The following is an 18,540-nucleotide window of genomic DNA, read 5'->3' as shown; positions in this document are numbered from 1 at the left end:
GTAGAGGCCGTCTGTCCAGGAGAGCAGAACATACAGCATTTGTCTCATCTGACCAGGGCCTCAGTTCTTCAGGTGAGCCCAGGGACAGGTTACAGCCACTCACCTAACTGACCCTTCAGTGGACTTCTCTGGCCTCCTGTCTCCACTGCCTGCCTGGATAGGCTCCATATGGGTACCCAGGCCCTGCCTGGAGATCTCACAAATCTCAGAACTCCTGCCCTATTCCTTATCCACACTTTACACACTTCTCACTCCCTGCCTCTGCCTGGCGTTACAGCTGGAGGGTTTGGCTTTGCCCCACTTTTAGTCCCAGTTGCTCATGTCCTCCAAGCCCCTGTGGAGACTCTCTAAAGAGGAATGTTGGAAGGGGGGTGGGAAACCTGGAGAGATGGTTCAGTGGTTAAGAGCACACACTGCTCTTCCTGAGGAGCTGAGTTCGATTCCCAGTACCCAGTGTCAGGCAGTTTACAGCTAAACTGCCTGTGGTCCCAGCTCCAGGGGACTCTGACATTCTGACCTCTGTGGGCGCTTGCATTCATGTGCTTATACCCCCACATAGACACAATTGAAGTAATAAACATAAATCTTTAAAAAAAGAGGGGTGCTGAGAATTAGTGCCTCAGTTTACAAGCTGAGCCTCTTTTTAAGGCACTACTGCAAAATTTAGTAAACAGGCTTAAAAGCTAGGCTTTTGGGTTTTTTCACATTGAAAATTTTTAACATTCATAGTCATAGCATGTAAGTCTTCCCTAACAGGCGCCAGGCTTCTGTTGCTTCCTCCTTCCACAAATATTGTCCAGAAGGGCCGGGCCCTGTACAGAACTAGTAGTTGGGGCTGGATGCAGATTCACGTTCATTCACTCACTGACTGAGTGAGCACAGCAGTCGAGGTGGCTGCTGTCATCACTACCTCATGCTGGCGGAAGCGTCCAGGGCTCAGGGGCCGGCATATAATAGGGGCAGGATTTGAACCCAGTGGCCTAGTGCCTTTCCCACTAAGTCACTCGCCTATTTAAGACTGTGTGATGACAAGGTCAGGACACCCAAATGTTCTGCGAACCGCAGAGTGCATGTGGTGGGGCTTCATGTCATAGTCGCCAGGCAGGAAGTAGGGACCCACTTATCCCTGGAGGGCCTCTGATCTGAGACAGCAGTGGCTTGGTCCCCTAACACCCTTATACCCAGAAACTCCCTGAGCTCAGACAAGATGCTAGACAGCATGATGGGGGCAGGAGCCAGCTGGAGAGAAGGGGGACTTCTGCCCAGAACCCTGAGTCACAGCTCTGCAGAGAAAACATGGTTATTTCGCAGTGGGCACAGAGCTTTTGTTCCTGTCACCATTGGCATGGGCACACAGCTCCCGACACCCCACTGTGGTAGCTGTGGACAAACTGTGGCCTTGTCTCGACTGTTATCTGCAAGGGCCAGGTGAGACCGGGAGAGGCTCGGGGCACTTGGGGCTCCCAGGCCTAGGCAGGACCTCCACGGGCTTTCAAGGCTCTCCTCTGCCCACACCCACCCTCCCAGGTCCATTTCTACAGGGGTATCTGGAGGTGAATGTTAGGAAGCAGGTCTCCCTGTTCCCCCAGGTCCCTTTCAGGTCTAAGCCGTGGGAATTGCTGCTTCTTGTTTCCCGTTTGCACTTTTAGCACTAATCTGTCTCCTTCTGATACTTTTCCTTTAAAAAAATATATAGTTTCTGAGAAATTTTGAAAAATTTGATAAGCAGAAGCAGACAAAAGCTGCTTAAGGGGCTAGAGAGGGCTTGGGTTAAAAGCTCACACAGCTTTCCAAGCATCCACCTCTGAAAGCTCACAGTCACTTGTAACTAAGACTCCAGGGGATGAGGGGGATCTGACCCCCTCTCCTGGCCTCCACAGGCACTGCGTTCATGTGTTTGCGTCTGTGTGCACGTGCGCACGCTTGTGTGGGTGTTCATGTACAATCAGAAATAAATTAAGAAGCTGGTCCATTGGACAGCCATACGCCTCTGTCAGACTGAGAGACAATGCGCACTCACACAGAGCCTCTGTTTTCCCATCTGCAAAATATAATAATAGAGTTAGCTGTGCAACTGTGCTAGGAGGCGGCTTGGAGTGTGGCTGCGTGGCTATGGTCCCGCCATTCATGGGGGCTCCAGGGAGCCCTGCTCACACTCTGGGTTTTAGAAAAGGACACCACATCAGCAATCTGGAAGTAGGTGTGTGGTCTACGTGATAGCCTCCTGCTGCTCGCTGTCCTTTTAGAGGTGAGTCTGTCAAGGCCGGACACAATCACAAGCATCCAAGCTCAGTTCCCTAGAACCTACATAAAAGCCATATAGTAGTGCAAACCTATAACTTCAGCATCGATGTGATTGGCAGCGAGGGAGCTAGGCCGAGCCTGGAAGCTCATTGCCCACCTAACCTAGCAGAATCAACAAACTTCAGCTTCACTGTGAGATTCCGCCTAAAAAAAAAACAAGGATGGAAAGAATCTGCAGAAAGACATCTTATGTCAACTGTGGGCCTACACTCACACACATACACTGCCACCAACATGCACACACCACACACAGACACACGTGTACACAAGGTTAACTCACCTGAATGTCTTCATTTCCAGGGTTAGCGAAGAGTGGGTGGGTAGACAGTCATCTGTCAACGTCCGGACTAAGCAGGAAGAGTGTTGTGATTGTTTAGCCATGTCTGTCCCGGGTGCAGGAGTTAGGGGTGGTTCTGCTCCGATCCTCGCTCTCAGCCCAACTGTCCCTGCACTGTGTGGTTCCTTAAGGACCTGCTGAGGTCTTGGGGGCTCCCTCTGGGAAATACTGTTGCTTCTTCTGTCCCGTCATGTTCCTCAGAATACCAAGTCAGTAGATTTTGAAGGTGTGGGGAGCCGAGGTAGAAGACAGTCAAAACACCTTTTGTGCCCAGAGCTGTAACTATAGGAACATCTGCCTGAATTCACTGCTTTCTGGAAGACTCCGGTTTTCCTCCTTCCCCATCCCCAGAGCTCTTGAGTAACCAATGGGCCTCCCTAACCCCTCCCCATTTCCTGGTATCTGAGACTCTGGAATAGCCACAGGAGCTCCAGGCAAAGCCAGGTCAGGGCCTCTGTGTGAGTGCTGCTGTCCTGGGAGACACAGTGGCCTGGGCTGTGTCGGTCATCTCAGCCCTGCACAGCCCTGATGCTCACTTCCTTGCTCTGGGCAGTGGGGCTGGAAAGGAAGTGTCCAGCTGATGACGATCTGCCCTGCTCCTGTGCAGAATGGGCTGTGCAACGGAGACGCTTGTGGTCAGAGCAGGGACAGAATTCCGGCGCCACTGCTCAGCACTATGGCCCCAAGCAAGTCACTGGGCCTTTCAGAGCCTCGGTTTCCTCTCTGTGGCCAGACCATGATAACTGGGACATAAGTCACCGCAGAGCTGACATTAGTGAGGTGATGCAGAGAACCTAGTGGGGAGACTGGCTTTGGGAAGAAGAAGAGCTCCTAAGGCCTTGCCCAAGGCTGAACCAGACGTTCCTTGCCGTGTGTGTGTGTGTGTGTGTGTGAGTGTGTGTGTGTGTGTGTGTGTGTGTGTGTGTGTGTGTGTGTGGAGGGGGTGGTGTCAGGAACCTAAACTGGCCAGAGGGGACGGGAGGGCTTGACTTGGGGGTACCGCAAGGCTGCTAAGGCATCCTGTGCCCAAAGGACAAAGAGCCCCATGCAGCTGCAGTCCGGAGCCTAGTGTGGGTGAGGATAGTGACCGACTTTTCTCAGGGCCGCGTTCCAATGTGTGTGACAGTGACTTCTCTATACAGTCCAGGGCAGAATGTCAGGCTGCAGGTGGGCTGCCCTTTGGGACTCTGTAAGGCTGGATACACAGTTTTTCTTTAACCAACGTCAACAGAGGATACTCCTGTGAATGGATTGGATGCTGGAGGATGGGGCCACTGAGAAAAAAGGGTTAACCCTTCCAGAAACCTCCAACATGGTGTCAGAGTATCTGGAGCCACTGGCCAGATGGTGTGGGCCTCGTGGAGCCGGTCACGGGGTGTTCGCTGCTTGGGTAAAGGAAGCAGGTGTGAGCCATTCAGAATCCTCTCTCCTAAGTGCCTTTGCTTGCTCTGCTCCTTAGCCCAGCAGAGAGGGGAGGAGATTTCCTGTCCTCCCATAGAAGACACATGCTCAGGAGGTGAAAGGGCCTTCCCAAAGCCTACAGCCAGAAAGGCCTGGGCTCCCAACCCAGCACCCGCTGGACCTCTGCCCTGTACAGGCCTCCTGCCTGCCCAGAGCTTCCTCACTCCTGTCTCCTGCTGCCCACCCTTCTTCCTGGAGTAAAACACCAAAGACAGAGTCTTGCCCTCCTCCTTTGGTTCCACCTCCCTGAACTCCCACAACTTCCCCTTCAGATGAGGGGGGTGGAGGTCTCCATCAGAGCTTCCTTTACCTCAGTCCCATCCACCCCGCCCCACCCCACTCTTAACTAAGCTCCATTCAAAATGATTTTGAACTCACTTAGATCAACCCATGAACTCGCTCTTGATCATTTTCCTAGACTCAAGATTTCACTATGAAAATGGGAAAGGTTTGCCCATTGTTACGCAGAAATCATCCTTTTTGTCCATGGTTACCAGAAATTATCCTCTGCACGGATGGGACACCAGTCACTTCTTAAGAACACTGCCCTAGATAGATGGCCAGTACCTCCCAGCCCCAAGAGCCCCTGGTTACAGCTAAGATTTCAGTTCCCGGTACCTGAGTGAGCACATTCTGGGTAAGGACTTCAAGACACAGAGTGCCACACATCCCAGCTGAAGGGGAGACAGGTGTCTGACAAGGACGCTGAGGACATAGGAACAGAGTGAGTAGTGCCACTGGGGGGGGGGGGGGTAGGGGTTACAGGTTGGTGGACCTTGATGAGTGAAAGGAGCAGACATTCTGACCCCAGGGCAGGCTGAGTCAGACTAGGAATCAGCCAGCTGTCCAAGGAAGGGACTTGGGATGTGGGTTAATAGTGGTTGGAGACCAGGGAAGGCCATGGGTGATGTGGCTTCCTGTGTCCCTCTCAAAATCTAAAATTGCTACAGGGAAAGGTTGGGATGGTACCCTAGAGCCTGGCTCTTTTTGTTTGTTTGTTTGTTTTAGTTTTTTGTTTTGTTTTTCTGCCTAGCGAGACTGTTCCCAGCTGGCCAGCCCTGGTTCTGTTTCAACACAGTCTCTACTCAGGCTGCAGGTAGAACCTCCCAGCCCTGCTGCTGGCCCCACTCTCCACCCCCACCCCCACTCAAACTGCAGATGTGCCTGGTGATTGAATCATTTCTGCACACCGTTGCTCACACAGCTCCCCAGAGATGTGCTACTTGCCTGTGCAAGCTGTCAGGAGATGTGTGTGCTCGAGTGCATCTGGGCCAGCAGCCCATGTGTGCACATACCAGCAGCCCATGTGTGCACATCCCTTCTCTGGAGATTGCAGAGGGGCCCGTAGGTGTATAGCAGTGCAAAACCACCTCTGCCTGGAGCTTCTAAGGTTTGCTAGCTAGGACTCAAAAGTAAGAAAACAGTTTATGGAATGATTGTGAGATGTTTGTATGACACTAGGGAGCTACATAAAGGGCTCCAAGTGCCCACAGTACCAAAGGGGGAAAAAATGTCCTGTCCCTGCGTCCAAGGAAGAACCCAAGGCAGGGCCCTATGTGTCAGAGAGCCAGAGGTTTTTGCTCGTTTGAGGCGTCTGTCTGTTCTGTCTGCTCCATTCTGCCACTGGCGTCATTGAAGAGATTGGCTTCTTAGTCCCTTCAGTTCTCCGCAATTCATCCTCAGAGAGGCTTTAAGAGCACAGGGCAAACTTGACCTGAGCTTTGCTAGGAGATGACAGGTGTAAACAGAAGCTTCTCCCAGCACAACCACCCCTGGAAGTCTGAAAAACTCAGCCTGACGACCACATCCTCACGCAAAACCGTCCATACGTACAATGAACCCTAGCCTGGCACAGCTTCAAAAGAGGCAGTGTCTGGGGCATTGGGCCCTCTTGGGGGTGGGGCTTTCATGGAGTTTTTCAGGCAGAAGGCTCCCCAGCTTGGGAAGAACCTTTGAATTTTGAAGTTGAGTACTCTTTTTCTACTGAGGTGGAGTTTCCAGGAAGCCAGACCCTCAGATGCTGGAGTTTGGCAGGCTGCCAGAGGATGGCTAGCCCAGCCCTTTATTTTACAGATGGGGAAACTGAGACCCAGCTTTGCCCTGTTCACACAGTGGGGAGGGTTGCAGAACCCCAGACTAACTAGGAAGGCTTTGTATGGACACAGATAGCAGAATAGTCAAGGTCCCTGATTGAACCCACACCTGCTCAGAGGGCAACAGAGTGGAAGAGGCTACCAAGGCATTGCTTTGGGTTGGCACAGAGCCCCAACCTTCCTGGGTGCTAGAGCTGCAGCCACTAAGGGTTTGTAAGGACTTATAAAGGCACCTGGAGGCAAAACTAGAGCTGAGTGGTGCTTCCGTGGCAACGGGGCGACCTCTGCTGGCTGCCAAGTGCTTAATACTTCCCGACTGCAGGGTGCGATGCTCAGGTTCTGGGGTGGCCTTGGAAACAACTGACTTTGGATGGGTTGGCTGGAACAAGGACACCCTTGGAGGCCCAGTCATGGCTTGAGGTAGGAACATAAAGGAGAATGAGGTAAGGAAAGAACAGCGTGTTAATGGTTAGAAAGGCAGAGGTTCCCATCCTAGCCCAGCCATGCCCCAGTACTGAACTGCCAGCAAAAACAGAAGGTACAGAAGCCAGATTGTCCCCCTCCATATCCCATTTCTTCTGCCTAATGCTAAACTCTTCTCAGGCCCTGAACCCTTAACTTTCAAGTCCTGTCCCCTTGCAGAATTCAGACTTAATCATTTCCAGTCATTACTGGTGTTAATGACCCCATTCTCCAGCATTGAGACCAGCCGTTTTTTGTTCGTTTGTTTTTATTGTTGTTTTGGTTTGGTTTTTCAAAATAGGGCTTCCTGTAGCTCTGGAGTCTATCCTGGAACTAGCTCTTGTAGACTAGGCTGGCCTCAAACTCAGAGATCCACCTGCTTCTGCCTCCCGAGTGCCAGGATTAAAGGCGTGTGCCACCACCGCCTCGCAATACCAGCAGTTTTCAAAGAACACCTCAGCTAAATATAATGACTCAAGAAGCTGAAACAGGACCATCATGAGTTCAAAGCCAGCCTGGACTACATAGAAAGACCCTGTCTGGGGTAAAAATTGAAAGAATTGTATTGCATATTACCTTACCTGTGTGATATGTATCTTTCTTCAGCCAGATACTGTATTTTATAAATAAAACCATGATAGATAGGCATCTGTAATCCCAGCAATGGAGAGGCTGAAATAAAAAGATTGCCTATGAGTCTGAGACTAATCTGAGCTACAGTGAGACTGTGTGTATTGGGGGGACCCCACTGTTGTCCCTGTGATCTGTAGTGTCTCCTGAAAGCTTTCTATCCAATGTCCTATGAATCTCACAGGTTCTGGACGCCAAGCTGGTCACATCTTGATTTGATAGGATGGAGCCTAGCTTGGACTCCATGCCTGGGGAGATGTAGATCATGTCATCTTGGACAAAACCAAAATAAAATCAGCTGAACTAGCAGATTGGGAACAACTTTCCCCTGATGCCCTGTGGATCTTTGATTAAAGAAACCCTGGAAAGACTAGCCTGATCTAGAATGGTCTTGTCTGTCACTGTCTGTCTCCTGAAGTAAGACCGATGGTTGCTGACCAGGGAAGTGCGAGCTCCTCATACTTGCTAGAAGCTTCCTTGGATGGGCTCTTAGGCTACAGACCTCCCTGTGTTCCTGGTCCTAAATGGCATGGCCATCCTGGAAGAGCATCTTTGGAGGCAGAACTTGATGGGACCTCCAGATCCTCTCCCTGCCCCCATACTCTTGTCTCCTCAACATGGGGAAAGCAAAGCTTCAAAGCCAGAGTACTGAACAGGACACCTGTGTGCTTTTGGAGTGACTAGAAGGGAAAGGTGCCCAGAGGACTTGGGAGTCTCCACGGCCTCAGTTTCTTGCCCTCAGGGTGCTGCAGTTTGTCTGCAGTGCCCCCTGCTGGCTGCTTGGGCCATTGAGGCCTTTTCCCGGTTGCACGAAGCCTGTGAATTGAAGTGCAGATTATTCTAGACCTGGGGTTTCTTTGTGCTTCCTTTCCGACTCCTCAGCTAGCCAATGAAATGACCTGGTTGGGTTGCTTTGACTCAGTATCCTTGTCTTAGCTTCCTTCAGAAGCCACCCCCCCCCATCGCCCCCCCCCCCGTATATGAATGTTTGCCTGAGTATGTAAATATATGTACCACGTGCATGCCTGGTACCTGAGGAAGCCAGAAGAGGGTGTCAGACCCCATGAAACTAGAATTACAGATGATGAGAGCCGTCACACGGGTGTTGGGGTCCCAGGTCCTCTGCAAGAACAGCAAATGCTCCTAACCATTGAGCCATGATTCCAGCCCCAAAAAATCACACACTTCACAGGGACCCTGGCTGGAATTTTTTGCCCATGTTTAGAGTGATCATTCACAGGTCTTCAGATAGTGCCAAGAACCAAGATGACCTGGCAGATTGTGTACTATTGACCTTCTTCTGCTCTGGGCCTTCTTTTGTTCTTTTCTGCCCTGAGGTTTGTCCCTGGCCCTAAGAACCTTCTTTTGTAACATGAATGCTGGCTGAGGTTCTGTGAAAGTGTACTCAGGAGGAGACAGTCTCTGTTTGATGGACTCCTGCAGGTACCAAGGTGTTCTGTACCCCTACCAGCCTCCAGCAAGGACCCGCAGGCACTCCCCAGAACCTGTTTCATAGGCTGGAATTCGGCTCTTACCGAGTCACAGTTTCCTCATCTACAGTGTGGGACTATTGCAGTGTCTGTCAGTGCCCAGGTCCTGGAACAGCCTGTGACCATTAGCAGAAGAAGCTCAACCAGTTCTCACCCAGTAGATGACCTAATGTAAACGCAGACTTTTTTTTCCCTTTTGAGACAGTCTCAGCAAAACTGGTGATCCTTCTGCCTCAGCCTTCAACGATGCATACACATGCCGAGAGATCCGTGAACACTAGAAGATCTTGTCATTTTCATGGGCCTAGCACTAGCCCCAGCACTGGAGATCTTACAGTGTTCCCGGGCAAGTGGAAGCACAGGGCTGAGCAGAGGGGCGTAAGGATGTGTGGATGGTTGGATCAGTTGTCCTAGATGGGTTATTATTGCCGTGATGAAACACCATGACCAAAAGCAGCTTGTGAAGGAAAGGTTTACTTAGCTTGCATACACTTCTCCAGCCCACTGGAGAAGCCAAGGCAGGAAGTCTGATGCACAGCAGCGCCGCAGTGGGGGAGGAGGGCTGGAGACACCAGAGCTGATGCAGAGGCCATGGAGGAGTGCTGCTTACTGGCTTGCTCCCCATGGCTTGCTCAGCCTGCTTTCTTACAGAACCCAGGGCCACCAGCCCAGGGATGGCCCCACCCACAATGGACTGAGCCCTTCCCCATCAATCACTAATTAAGAAAATGCCCCACAGGTTTTTCTGTCCATAACCTGATCTTACAGAAGCATTTTTTTTTCAACTGAAGCTCCTTCCCCTCGAGTGACTTTAGCTTGTGTCAAGTTGACATAAAACTACCCAGGACATCAACAAACAGTCGTTAAAATGATAAAGAAATGATGGGCAAGGAGTTGGGGAGTATAAGTATTTGACAGGTACCAGGACAATGAAAGGAGGGTCAAGATGAGGATGGGAGAAATAAATACAAACACAACCCCCACTTTTCCCTTCTTGCTGGAAAAAACCCAGGATAAAGCTGGGTGCCCAGGACCCCTCTAGGGCCAGCGTTGAAGTGGAAGGATAGCTGGAAGGCTGTGCAAAGTTGTCAGGTGTAGTGACACCCTCTCTCCTCTCTCCTCAGGCTGGACCACGTTCATGGCTCTCGGGTAGAACCCAGCGAAACGGTCAGAATGAATTCTATGGATAGGCACATCCAGCAGACCAATGACCGTCTGCAGTGCATCAAGCAGGTGAGTGTGGCTGACTGGGGAGTGGGGGTAGGGATGGGGCAGGGAGTAGATCTGTGCTGCAGCAGGATGGCCCCTAAGTGCCAGTCTAACACTAGACTCATACACACACAAGAACGCCAGCACTGCCTCACCCCGACCCGGCTGTGTGACTTTGGACCAGTACCCTGCCTTCTCTGGGCTTTGCTTCCATGCTTTAAACTGTGGTGAGCATTCAGTGAGGTGTCCAACGCTGTTGTACCCCTTCTGCCATCTCTTTTCCCAGACCTCTGCTCCCTCTACTTGAAAAGGCCTGGTATGGCGGGACACTTCTGTGGCCCCAAGCACTAGGTCGATGGAAGCAGGAAGATCAGGAGTTCAAGATCGTCTTTAGCTACATAGCCAGTTTGCAGCCAGGATAGGCTCCATGAGATCCTATGCCCAAAAGTTACAAGAAAAGAAAAGGCTCTGGAAAACTAAATCATTTTGCAGCAAAGGAAACTGAGGCATAGAAAGAAAAGAATACTCCAGTGGTGTTAGCTTATCCACACACCAACTGAGCTCCAGTGACCGTTCACCTCCATCCTTGCCCTGGGTTGTTGATAAGCAGGGAACCCCTCACTAGACACCCCCCAAGAGATGGCTGGAAATAATGTTCTACCCTTGGGCCCAGCCTCCACCCGATGACTGTGGAGTCTCAGGCGTCCCAACTTAATCAGAATAGAAAGATAGATGTTTGTGGGCATGGATGACAGATCTGTCTGCTGGGCGTACCCTGGCTGGTGCAGGCTATGGCTCCCACCGGGGGTTTCACAACCGTGGACTCCCACACCAAGCCCTTCCAGCACAGCCACACCGCCAGCCTCCAGCAGTCCCTGGCATTAAGTACCCCAGCACTGTGTAGCCCTTCTCTGCAGCCCTCTTGGTTGGCTGTTCCTCTTCTTTAGCCTGAACCAAAGCTTCCTCTTCACAAGGTGTGCTTCTCGGGGCTCTTGGTCATCAGAACCCTGAACTGTGAATCAATCAGTTCATGGTGCCCAGCAATCTCGCCAGGCCCTAGGCAGCCTTCGGAGCATCTGCATACCCTGTGCCTGTGTTTGGGGGCTTCTTGGTCACCCAGTAACCTCGCCTATCCTGTTCCCCTCCTGAGCTGAGACAAGATGATCTCAAAGTCCACCATGCCCTATCTGGTGCTCAGTCCATCCTGGGTGAGGCTGTAGTATTTCAAGTGGGTATGGAGGAGGATAGACCAATAGATGGTTCTGTAAGAGGATGGTGGGTGAGTGGGTAGATGGACATATGGCCGGGGAGTTAGTTGCGTGGGTAGGTATAGATGATAGATGGATAGATGGATGAATGGCTGGCTGCCTGGACAAATTGGCTTCTAGATGAAAGGACAGATGAATGAGTGGATGGGTAAGGAACAGATAAAGTGATGAATGGAGGAATGGGTGGGTGGGCAGGTCGGTATCGAGATGGATTTGTTCTGGATGGATGGACAGACACATGGATGGATTGTATGACTCACAGAGGGACTGGTGGGCAGCTGGGAGCCAGCCCTGGTTGGAGCATTGGTGTGCCCAGTTGCTGCCTAGACACTCAGCAATCATGGTATAGTTCCAGTCCCCTGAGGAACTGTAAAGATGGACAAGCTTTCTGATGGGAAACAGAACATGGAAAACCGGGACCATTCACGGCTTAGAGCCTCTGCCAGGGATTCAAAATGCGTACCTACTCCGGGCTCTCCACCTTCACCTGGTTCCTTTCCCTCTCTGGGCCACTGGGGTTCCTTGGGAAGTGGCCAGGTGGCCAGCCTCAGTAAAGAGGCTGTCTTAGGGATAGTTGGACACCCACCCATCACTCCTTTCAGACTTACCTTGTGCCAGGACGAGGAGTGCCTAGAAGTTGCTCCTATCCTCTAGCGTCTAGCATCATAAGAGAAGCAAGGTCCCTGCTTGAGAAGCACCAGTTGCCTCCGGCCATCCCTGACCCCACTCTGTAACATGCTTATCCCACACTTCTATATTTGGCCACAGCCCCGCAAGCTGCCACCACCCCTACCCCACCTTTCATAGATGAGGGCTCTGAGGTTCAGTGATGGCCTCAGGGCTGCGTGACTCCATGACTGGGGTGGATTTGAGCCAGGTGTACATTTTGTGTGTCATCAAGACACCGTCTCTGAATGTACTTAAGCCATAATGAGACTACAGCCGGCAGCTAAAACAGAGAGAAGTGCCTCAGTTGAGGCCACCAAGCTCTAGGCAACAGCCAGACAAGGCAACAGCCAACCAAGGGGTGCTACTGTTTACCTCATCTGTGAGATGCATCCCATAATGAGCCAGCTGTGAGTGGAGAGGAGGAGACACAGGCTGCCAAGACACAGAAGGCTGGTGCTCAAATAGGGCCTGAACAGGAACAGGCGTGGGGATCGGCCTCAGAGGCCATCCAGGAGCTCAGATCTCTAAAGGGCATTGCTATGGCCACCTGAGAGTGGCGTGCGGAGGCTGCTGGCACTGCTGATTGGTTGTGACATCACATAAATAAATGAAGCACCTGACTGTCAGGTGGTGTGCAAGCCAGGAGCCGTTGGGCTGCAACGCTCCGTCAGAGCCTCAGTGTTTAGAAGTGAACACAGAAACAAGCAAAGACAGACAGACAGCCACCCTCCCACAGGGTATGGCTGTCTAAGCAGAGGTCCCTCCTGTCTTGGCAATCTTGTATAAGGAGCTGCAACTTCAGAGAGTCAAGCCTGGGAGCCCCTACACAGCTGAGCTCCCACAAGGGAGGCAGGGAACCTCGGGGAGACTGAGGTGGAGCCAAGAGCCACCCCATGTGGAGCTGTGCCCACCTGCCAGGCACTCTGCCTGAACTACATAAGCCCAGTCTTGTTTAATCCTCACTCAGCCTCCTGACAGGGGCTGTTAGTGCTCACTTGCCCTTTCTCTCCCCTCTGTTTTTTTTTCCTCTCCTCTTTCTCCACGGAGAGGGATGTTCTTATCTCTCCTCACTGGAATGTTCTTTGCTTGAACCATGCTATGGCAAGCGTAAGGAACCAAAACTCCCATGACCACATGGTAGTCTGTCATTCTCATCTTACAGATGGACGACCAAAGCTGAGAGAGGTGAAGGGTCCATCCAAGATTAATAAGGGCCCAGGCAGAGGGAACCCAGAGCCCTGACCCCAGAGGGGCTCCCAGAACCCTATGCCAGCTCCAGGGCCCACCCTGCCTTGGCTGTGAATTGACTCATACCACAGGCGGGTTTCATGGTCCATCTGATCCTGCTGTCCCTACCAGCACCAAGGTCCCTGGAGCTGCTAGCATCCTGTACATGGACACCTGGTTTCTACTAGGACCTTAGGGATACCCTATGGGACCACACCAGCAGTGCTAGCCAAGTGCTAGCTGTAAATCACAGCTGTGACTCTAACCTGCCCTGTGGCCCTGGCCTTCTAGCTCCTGGTCTCAATGCCAGGTGACAAGGACCCAGGGAGCCGTGGGTCAGCGTTGAGGATGAAGTTAGATCTTTGCAGCTTCTCTGTGCTGGCAGTCTGCTAGCCTGAAGTAACACTGAAGGCATCAGGATTCTGACTTCCTGTATGTGAGGCAGGAGGAAGAAACTCCAAAAGAGCCCAGAAAATCTGGATCTGGGGAGCTGGGAGTGTTTGGAGCTAGGAGCATTAAGCCACATACACCAGACTATAGGCAGCATTGTGTGCTGACTGCCCCTACCCCTCCATACATAATAGGGAGGACCTGGGCTGAGCAGAGGGTGGGAGGTGGTAGGTGGATAGGAAGGCACCTGCGGGACCAGCTGCTTTCAAGTATGGAGACTGGGTACCACCTTCCAAAACCCCTCTGGGGCCCCTCCCCAGCACTTGCATCTACAGAGCACTTGCATGTCTGATGCCACTGGCTTTTACCAACTCTGGTTCTAGTCTTTGAAGTGGGTTGCTGGCCTCATCCTGCCGCAGCGGGCCAGGCCTTGAATAGAGGGGTGGTTGAGAAAGCTGAAGAGTGTGACCTCCCTTCTGCCCTTTCTGTGCGTGGCCTCCTCATGCAACCTCAAGCCTTTTCCTTTTTCTCCACAGCACTTACAGAACCCCGCCAACTTCCACAATGCTGCTACCGAGCTGCTGGATTGGTGTGGAGATCCTCGAGCCTTCCAACGGCCCTTTGAGCAGAGCCTCATGGGCTGCCTGACGGTGAGTCTCCACCCCCCCCCCTCACCCAGCACACTGGGAAATGCGGATGTGAGACCAGAAGTCTGTGGGCCAGGGGCACAGCTGCCCATGTTGCAAGCTGGCCCTGCAGGTCCTCCCCAACCCTGGGTCTCATATGGAGATGGTCTCCATGGGCTGTGTGGTTTCCTCACACTTAGAGAAAAGTACACTGTGGGGACCAGTGCTCCATCAAAAGTGGGACAGCTCGACTTCTAAGGCTCTGCCTTCCTTTTTCATAGCCATTTGTTTATCCCTTCATTTGCTGAACACTTATTGAGCTCCCCTACGGCCATCTATCCATCCACTCAAGAACATGTATTGAGTCCCTGTTACATTCATCCATCTGGACAAATAAACATTGATTGATCCCTCATTTATCACGTGTTGTCCCCTCTGCCAAGTCCTAGGAACCCCAAGATAAATAAAACTTTCTTCAGTTTGATTTCTTAGTAAGGGGCAGCAATGCGGAGAAATGCCTGAGAAAACGGTGCTAGGCCAGCATGGATCTCTATCAGCTGAAAGGTGGGGCCGGTCATGCAAACTCACACGTGCATATGCCACAGTTTGCCAGGCTACTGACTGCAGCCAGGTCCCATAAGGCAGCATGTGCAAAGGCCCTCGGTGTCCAGAAAACTGGGTAGGGCTCAGGATCTTAAACTCGGGACTGCAGAGAAGCACCTGAAGGTCTTCCCTAGTTTTTAAGTGTCCCCCCAACCATGCAGCCTGCATAAGTGTGTAACTGGCATGGCCCCTCAGAAGGTCTGCTTTGAGCTTGCGAGGGAGTGTGGGTGACACCGTGGTAGCCTGCACGTCCTGGATGTGGAATGGAGGCACGGCCAGGCAGGAATGGCGACCCTTGAGGAGCTCCAGATAGGAAGGAAGCAAAGAGCCTAGTTTAGCTCTGTCTTAGAAGAGGAGACGCGGTGACCGCTTTGGGATCCTTGTTCTGAGAAAGACTGAGCTGCCGGTGACACATGCCACCTCCCAGAACCTACCTGATCTTCCAGCTGCCCATTTTACAGAGGAGGACACTAAGACTCAGAACTGACTGCTTGTGGCGCCTAGACTTAAAAGCAGCTTGGTCTCTAGCTAAGGCCTGCCTGAACCTAGAGGGGATGTTCCCGTCTGTCTGCAACATGACCCAGACCCTCCCAGGGCTCTTCTGTCAGAAGCTGGCCCCATCTGTCTCACTCGAGCCACCTGCATGGCCGTCTTCCTCGTCCTTCAGCCCCCAAGCACCCCTGTTCTCCCAACTGCCTAATCCTCTTTGTGGGATCTGGGTCCAGCCTAAGCCTCATAGAGAGGACCAGATGTTGCCTAGGCCACGGTGTAAAAGAGGGTGGGGCCATGCACAGTATATCATCAAACAAATGAATATGCTTCCCCAACATACTGCCCTGAGATTGGCCTTATTGGAGATACTGGCCCCTAGCCACCCTGGACAGACCATAAACTGGCCCTGCCCTGTCTTGCCCTTGTCATTCAGCAGACATTTGCCAAGTCTCTGCTATGGGTCATCACAGTAGATCCGAAACACAGGCAGAACCCACAGGCCAGGAGAACAGAGCCTAGGTCTCAGCTGGACAGGACAAGTTCTGGTGGCAAAGAAGCGGAGATTGAGAGCTGTACTCGAGTAAGGACAGTAGTAGCTGTGAGAGTCTGTTCTGGGAGGGACTCACCCCAGAAGACCCTTGAGATCTGCCAGGACAGAGATGTGTCTTTTTAGGCAGAGGACACTGTGGCTCGGTGTCAGTTCCCTGGGCCTCCTACCTCATCCCCACGATAAAGTATGTGCCTGCCCCTGCCCTCCAGTCTGCCTCCCAACCCCTCTGCCGCCCTCCCCCTCCACACGTGGCCTGTGAGCTCAGGAGAGCCTGCTGCAGGAGGAAATAGGAAAGAGGATAATCACAGACGTTGACCTTGACACCTTGACTCCTCCTTCATGATATCTCATGAAGAATCTGCCAGTTAGACAGGGAAGGGGTCACCTGGGTCACCATCCTTACCCCAGGCTGCTCGCAAGGAGAAGTGAATTCAGGACAAGGAGGCTAAGCCCTCTCCAACACACACACACACACACACACACACACACACACACACACGACTGCAGGCTTGGGTCCCTCCCTAGCTAGGGGACAGCAAAGCCTGCAGGTTGACACAGTTCCCTAGGTGACCTCTGAGAGCTGGCTCCAAATTCCTACAGTTCTGGCTTACTTTGAGGATATAAATTAAAAACCACTCAGCTTCAGGCAACAAATGGGCATGGAAGGGTTGTTGTTGCTGTTTGGGTTTTTGTTTTGTTTTGCTTTTTTTTTCTCTTTCCCACCAACTTCTAAGCTGCTCAGACTCAATTTAAGTGTGAGGTTCTGGGCCACAGGCCCCTGAACCAAGCCCTGGAGGCCTGTCTGGACTCATTCCAATCTACCGTCTTTATGAGTTTTGTACCCATCTCACAGGTGAAGTAACTGAGGTCCAGGAAATAGGTATTCACTTGGGTAAAGTGGGATTTGACTGACAGGGACACATGCAGTCCCCAGATTCTGAGCATCAGCTACAACAGCAGAACCATCTACTCCCTTTGGCAAGTCCCCTCCCTATCCTGTCTCTGGGACAATATTTTCACCCTTTGAAGTATTGATACTAAACACTCCTGCCAGGTGCCCCTCCCAAGGTCTAGGTACCTGGCAGCCTGCCCACTAGCTGGTTTCTAGCGGGTATCTAGTCTAGGGCAACCGCTTGTTTCATGCCTAGGGACTCACACTGAGCAGGCCTCGCTGAGATACTAGCTGCCCAGATAGACACATGAGTCTTTCTAGTGCCACAGGCACCGGCTTGCTACACCTGTGTTATGTGATCTTGAGTAAAATCCTTTCCGTGTCTCAGTTTCTTCTACAGCAAAAAAAATGGCTTCAGCCCAAAGACCCTTCTGTATGCCAGACTTGACAATGGTAGACCCTTCAGCTCTCTGTCCTGAGCTCCTTCTAGCCTGATCATGACCCCAGGCCACTCTTGCTCAACTCAGCTAGAATTTTTCTAAACCAGAGCAGCAAGACTGGCCGGTATCGTCCAGGCGCAAAACGTTTGCCTTGCTTCCCTGACCCAGGGCCCAGGGGCCTCCCTGGAGGTGGAGAGCTGTGGCTCTGACCCTTCATGGGCCAGACTACCTGGACCACACACACATAGGACCTCTCTCGTTTCCTGGAAGCCAGATTCTCATAATACTACTAATGGCGCCAAGAATCCCCCAGCATCGACCTTGGTATTGCACCAGTCCAAAGACAGTGACACCGCGGCTGATCTCCCTGATGTCCGCCTTGTGCCAGAAGGCATTCGGGAGAATGGGGAAGGTTCTGGACTTTCTGAACTGCAACATCTAAGCTGCAGTTCAGAAAGTCCAGAACCTTCCCCACTCCCCTGAGTACCTGATTACAAACTTAAAACCTCCACAGGCTGTGTTAGGGATCAAGGCTGACACAGACAGTGTGGGGGCTCCACCCTCGGTGGCTAGAGACTCAGGGGCAAACAGAGGGCCAGAGAGCCTGTGGGATTGAGACTGGGGAGCAAGAAAGGATTCTGTTTGCATCACTAGCTAAGCAAACATCCCAAAGTGAAATTAGCTGCCTCCTCGTATCCTGGCTGACATTGACTTGGCAGGGGGGTCCCAGGAGAAGGGACAGAGGGTCCAGAGTACTGATCTAGCAGGTACTGGTAGTCCTGGGAAAGGGGGGCTGTTACCTCCTCCCTGATTCTGTGGCACTCCATCTGCCCTTCTCTGTCCCTTCAGTTTAAATGAGGAGACAGAGTCCAGCGTGGGGATGCGTCTGCAGTCTCAGCACTCAAAAGCATCACAGTTTGGAAGCCAGACTGGGCTACACAGTGATGCCCTTCAAAGAAAGAAAGAACGGGATGGGGAAGAAAGGGAAAGGAGCGCTGGCCTCACAGGCATGGTTGAAAGGTTCCTCCCTTTCAGCTATAGAACCCTTGCAGCAAGCCCCCAAAGTGGGCAAGAAAAAAATAGCTTGCTATGGTGATGGCTCTGGATGCCAGGCTAAACCCACTGCAGCCTGAGGCCCCACGACAGCATCCAAATAGGTAGCCCTGGAGACTTGAGGACTGAGCCTCCCTTCTTCAGCAGTAGGGGTTACTGCATCTGGGAAGACTCCTCCACACTCAGTTATGGCCTCCCCAACTGCTCTCCTGCATGACTTCATTCTCCAAGCTTCTTCCTTCCTAACAAGGAAGCATCATCCTGCCACTATTAGTGAGGTGGGAGTGTGGACCTAAAAGCAGCAGGTCACCCAGGGATGTGTCTTCCTGAGACAGTCAGATGGG

The 18,540-nt window shown here is 52.1% G+C and overlaps 1 protein-coding gene across 5 annotated transcripts in view; it reads left to right on the top strand.

Moving 5' to 3' along the window:
• The window catches only part of Zmiz1 (zinc finger MIZ-type containing 1), a 199,120-nt gene that overhangs the window by 93,567 nt on the left and 87,013 nt on the right, over nt 1–18,540 (top strand). For all 5 annotated transcript variants that reach the window (XM_075988813.1, XM_075988811.1, XM_075988812.1 and 2 more), the window contains 2 exons: nt 9,902–10,010; nt 14,077–14,190. In XM_075988813.1, coding sequence (XP_075844928.1) covers nt 9,951–10,010; nt 14,077–14,190 — 174 coding nt within the window. In that variant the 5' untranslated portion in view covers nt 9,902–9,950. The remainder of the gene's footprint in view (nt 1–9,901; nt 10,011–14,076; nt 14,191–18,540) is intronic.

Source organism: Microtus pennsylvanicus, chromosome 10 (genome assembly GCF_037038515.1).
Source record: "Microtus pennsylvanicus isolate mMicPen1 chromosome 10, mMicPen1.hap1, whole genome shotgun sequence".
In the NCBI taxonomy this organism is placed as follows: Eukaryota; Metazoa; Chordata; class Mammalia; order Rodentia; family Cricetidae; genus Microtus; species Microtus pennsylvanicus.
Note: the sequence above shows the minus strand (reverse complement) of the source record. Positions and strands in the feature narration are given on the sequence as shown.